The sequence below is a fragment of the Populus nigra genome, chromosome 6 (assembly GCF_951802175.1).
Source record: "Populus nigra chromosome 6, ddPopNigr1.1, whole genome shotgun sequence".
NCBI lineage: Eukaryota > Viridiplantae > Streptophyta > Magnoliopsida > Malpighiales > Salicaceae > Populus > Populus nigra.
Genome location: NC_084857.1, coordinates 10,280,004 through 10,285,486, shown reverse-complemented (window position 1 = coordinate 10,285,486; position 5,483 = coordinate 10,280,004). Strand labels below are relative to the sequence as shown.

The 5,483-nt window shown below is 33.6% G+C and overlaps 1 protein-coding gene across 2 annotated transcripts; it reads left to right on the top strand.

The window, feature by feature from the left end:
• The first annotated feature begins 249 nt into the window (after positions 1-249).
• LOC133697622 (protein BASIC PENTACYSTEINE2-like) lies at positions 250-2,382 on the top strand. 2 transcript variants are annotated; one of them, XM_062120308.1, is made up of 2 exons: positions 250-433; positions 1,020-2,382. In XM_062120308.1, exon 2 carries the CDS (start codon positions 1,220-1,222, stop codon positions 2,057-2,059), a length of 840 nt encoding a protein of 279 aa, XP_061976292.1. In that variant the 5' UTR covers positions 250-433; positions 1,020-1,219; the 3' UTR covers positions 2,060-2,382. The 2 variants fall into 2 exon arrangements, with proteins under 2 accessions (XP_061976292.1, XP_061976291.1); XM_062120307.1 differs by having other exon boundaries at positions 254-433; positions 1,215-2,382.
• Positions 2,383-5,483: the final 3,101 nt, after the last annotated feature.

Below are 5,483 nucleotides of genomic sequence, written 5' to 3'. Positions count from 1 at the left end.
GCCTGTCCACGTAAATAACGTAAAATGCCATTTTTGTCACAAAAAGAAAAAAGAAAGAAATAAAAAAATAAAAAGGGCTACCTCTACACTTTATTAAAACCATTCAAAAAAGAGGAACAAGATAAAGTCGGATGGCCCTCAAATCAGAAAGAATATAAAAGAGAGAGGATAAGAATTTGGAGCTTGTTGGGACCTAAGAACATATACCCTACAAAAACAACATTGAAATCTTCTCTTAGATTTTCTAATATGTTTTTAATTAAAAAAGAAAAAACACTATAAATCCGTCTCTCTCATTACCTCTCTCTCATTTCTAGGGTTTTCTCTCTCCTCTCTCCTCTCTCTCTTTCAGGTTTCTCTCTCCTCTCTCCTCTTTGTCTCTCTTTCTCTCTCCAGAAGGGCAAAATCCTAAAGAGACGTTTACACCCCCCAAGTAAGTTTTCTCTCTCATGGCTCTTTTCTTTCTCTCTCTTTTCAAAATTTTGAATATATGGGACCTGATGATATGCTATGAGAAAACCTGCCTTATGTGCTCAAATATCTATTCTGCTTTGTTATTTATTTCCTGAATGCAGAGATCTATTACTGTTCAAGGTCAAGCTTTTTTAAAAGGAAAGCTTTCCCATTTTTCTGATATTTGAATGAATATTGTAGATCTGGAAATGGGTTTTTGTTTGCGTCGTCAGAAGATGTTGAAAAGTGATTTGAAAACTGGAATCTTTTTCATCTTTTGTTGTTGTTGTTGTTGTTGTTTTTTTTAATTTTTTCCCATTTTTGTTTAGGGGAATCTTAAAAGCCTTCCCATTTTCAGATCCGGAGGAAATGAAACTTTTTTACACAATTATTTTTCATTTCATATTTTTTTCGTTTTTGTTTAGATGCAAATGTCAGGCATTGTGAATGGTATTTCCTGCTGATTTCTTTGCATATGCTTCTGTTTTGCTGAAAATTCATTGGATCTGTTGATTTGGGAATTATGATTAATGAAAAACATCGTCATTGTGTTTTGTATTTATCAGTGGTAAAGGTAATTGCCTTTATTACTCGAGGACTCTTTGATAGCCTCGATGATCAGGGTGACAATGCTGCTGGTGACCGGTCCCAGAACATATCAGAAGCTGATATCAGGATTGCAATGTTATTAGTGGTTGTGCTAAAAAATATAACAGAAATACTGATTTTCCCCCCTTTGCTGTATTGTTGACAATGTACAGCTTTCATGGACGACGATGCATTGAACATGCGCAATTGGGGTTATTATGAACCGTCATACAAGGAGCCACTAGGTCTCCAGCTAATGCCAGCCATGGTAGACCGTGATTCGAAGCATCTCCTACCCAGGCGTGATCCGAATAACATCATGGTTGGTGCCACTGGAGCCTACCTTCCGCGTGATTCTTTGGTTTCGGATGCCTCTATGCATATGAATTATATGAGGGATAGTTGGATAAACCGGGAGAAGTTTTTAAATATGCTACCCCCAAATCCTAGTTATGTTGTTCACCCTGAAACTTCTGGAGCTCAGTCCATGCCAATGTTACAGCCACCCGATTCATCAAGGGATGAGAGGGTGAGTAGGATGGAGGAGCCTAGTGTAAGTAAGGAAGGTAGCCAGCTGAAGAAAAGACAAGTTGGGGGTACCGCCCCCAAAACTCCCAAACCTAAGAAACCTAGAAAGCCAAAAGATGGTAACAACAATACAGTTCAGCGTGCGAAGCCAGCTAAGAAAAGTGTGGATGTTGTTATAAATGGGATTGATATGGACATTTCAGGTATCCCAATTCCGGTCTGCTCATGTACCGGAACTCCTCAGCAATGTTATCGATGGGGCTGTGGAGGATGGCAGTCTGCATGTTGCACCACAAATGTCTCGATGTATCCTCTGCCAATGAGTACCAAAAGACGCGGTGCAAGGATAGCTGGAAGGAAAATGAGTCAGGGTGCATTTAAGAAGGTACTGGAGAAGCTCGCGGCTGAAGGTTATGACTTTGCTAACCCAATTGATTTAAGGACTCACTGGGCAAGACATGGAACCAACAAGTTTGTCACTATCAGGTAGATTTACTTTGTTGGTACCAGTAATGGGACTCCCATTACCTGTGGCCTGCTTCTCTTGTATATATCCGTGGCCTCTTGCGGAGATCTATTTGGTTCGTTGTAGTTCAAGAATTTTCAGCCATGATACATGTTTTCGAAATTCAGACATCTAGTCTTTTCGAAATTGTTGTTAACTTTTCATTTTCGTCTGTGTTAAAAAGCCAACCAGTAAGTTCTGGCACCCGGATGTAGGATGTGGATGAGTTTATTTTGTTGGATTGGATTCTCTTTTCTGCGGTTAATTTCATTTTATTAAAGATTATCAATTGAATTCTCCTTTCACCATATCTAATTGTTTTCTTTTTAGTAGTTTCAGACTATTCCATGACTTTGGTTTAAGGTAACATTCTTCTTCTTATGGTGTAAGAAAGCAAGAATGGTGATTTTAGATATCTAATTGTCCTTATTTCTTAAACGTTAGACTTGCTGAATTTCTTCTTGGATTATAAACATTGTATTCTCTTTTCTCGGACAGCATAACTTTTTGATGAATGTAATTTGTAAAGAATGGTAGTTCCTCAAAATCTCGTTGGTGACCGACTCTTCATGCCATGTCTGCACTTATCTGTATTTTGTATGGTGTGGTCAAGTTATCTGTTCTTGCAATAGTATCTAGAGGAAAACTGGATAGTTTTGCATGTATATCGTTGCCATATGATTGCAAGTATCTATTGTTTCTTTCTTTCCTTGTTTTCTCTTGAGAAGAGACGGGAAGTATTTATTGTTTGCCCGTGAGTATTGGCTTTTCTAATTATTCATGGCACTGAGATGAGCTTCTTCTTATATACCTGTTGTTTATTTGGAGAATCCTTTATAGCACTTTTGATTTCATTTACATTTCTAGAGTTTGCTTTTATGAAATTTGCAAGTATGATTTTGGTAGAGTTTTCCTAATCATTTTCGAATAAATATTTATTTATTTATTATATTAAAAACAAAATAAATTAAATCTTTAGCTTAAAATATATGTTATATACAATTTTGATGTGATGATATCCGATTTCCGTTTTCTCAACAAAATATTTCCATAAAGAATTATTTTGTGGCCTCCTCTTTTATGAATCACCATCTGCTTTCATTGGAAAACCTTGCATCTAGAGCTCTACTTAGCGTTAAGAAATGATTTTCGTTTTCACTTTTTCCTCACTAATATGCACGACTATTTTAGTGTTGATCATATGTTCCAAATTGTTTTTCTATGTGGGGGTTTATTGTGTAGAGTGTCATGGGACAATCCTTTCTATAACGTGGTAGGAAGAGTTTGTGAGGTTGTAGAGATGATCTTGAAGCACCTTCTGGTTATGAAGGTGCGCATCAAAATGGAGAGAAAAGAAAGGTTTTCCAGCGAAAAGGTGATCAAAAAATCATTCTCCATGGATGGGGAATGTGAAGACACGTCGTTCAAGTGTTTTTTCCTTTCTATGAGTACATATTCTCTGTGGGCTGTTATCATAAGCCCAACTAGAGTATTGTTATTTATCTCGGCCCAAGGCTAAGCCTGCATGGCCTTCTTTTCTAATTCTTTATTTTATTTTCAACTTTATCTATTTATGTTTTATATTTTTCCAAACAGCAGCTTTTGCCCGTCGTGCAGAACAATTTGAAAACCCTAAATTTATGCCGTAAAACCTGAAACGTTAATTATGAGAGCTATCGTTTAAGTGCATGTTTGGTTATACAAATTCTCCCGTTTGGATTCTTAATATCAAACTATATAAACAACTACTACCTTCATCTTATCACAGCCTCCTTTCAATACTAGAAAATAGAAAAGAAGTAATGAAAACAACACCGATGAAAAATATTTCATCACTGTTCGCCAGTGAAAATTATGACAGAAAGTTTTCATTTGTAATTTTAGACGTAAATGATGATATAATAAAATAAAATTAAAATCTAACAGTCCTCTTTTCTCCCTATTTCTTCTTCTTCTTTCAATTAAAATTACAACAACCCTCTCTTCCTCTAAAAATTTATAGGAGCCCCCTCACAAATCTAGCCACCAAACCCTATGGCACCTACACAGTAATAACATCAACTTCCATCCCTTGATTCTATTTCTTGTGAAGACTCACCCCACTCAGTAAAATTGCCCATTTATATTTAAAGTTAATTCATTGATTTTTTTTGTAATATTTATATTTTGCTTATATATTCAATTGTTTGTTTTGCTTGTTTTATAATTATAATTATGCATGTTGTATTAATGTATGATTTGTATTTTAAGATTTATTTTGGATTTGAGAGAAATGAACTTAATTCATCTTTTGATAAAATTGAGTGTGATTTTGTAATTTAAGTGTATTAGAAATTGAAAAAATAATGGGTAATGAGTACCAATTTTGTCTTGTGATAATTTTATGGTTATGTTTGAAACTTAGGAAAATTTGATTTTGGATGGAATTAATAATAATTAAAAGTGTTAATTTAAATTGAATAATCTTGAATTGAAGAAATTATGGATAATTGGTTGAGACCCAATTGATTTTAGTTAATTGTGGGTTTTGTTGAAAATTTAGAGAAAGTTAAACTAATTGTAACCGATAACAATTAGAGTATTAATTAATATTATTTATTTTTGAATTGAGTAAATAATAGGTAGTTGATTGGGTATCAATTATTGTTTTTGTTAATTTTGTAGTTTTTTTTTTAATTTGAGTAAAATAAAATTTGTGTGGAATTGATAACTATTAGAGATTTAATATATTTTAAGAAGTGTTTGATAGTTAATGTATTATGAATTATATTTTTTTAAATTGGAAGAATTGAGCTATTTTGTTATGTTTAATTTTTATAACCTAACATTTTTTTATGTTTAATTTTTCTATTCAAGTTGTAGGGAAGCACGATACTATAAATTAGTATTATGCTATATATATAATTAAAGGGTGATATAATCTACCAATAAAACTCACAATATTGATCCGTAATAACCTCCTAGTCGAATATGTGTTAATATATACCTATGATGGATAGGCTAACTACGTACATGCGCACCATGGAAATCTTATACCTTTTATTCTTGCTAATGTGTGGACTCATATATATTTAATATATCAAAGATAAAAATAAAAATAAATAAAGATATATCTAGGAGTGGGAATCATACATAAATCCGCCACACATCTTTAAAAATAAAATAAAAATGACGGGACTTTATACTAATAACTCGCATCAACGAGTCATTATCGCCTGGACCGACCGAAAACAAACTCACCTTTTGAATTCTACTTATAGCCGAATTGTTCTCCAATCTTTAATCAAGTCCGTTTTACAAGATTGCCACTCCCATTATTACCCTCCCATTGCTTTTTTTAAAGTAACTCTTCTCATGATTTGTTTTTTATTAAAAAAATGGAAGTCGATTTGATAATTTATTCCAAAAA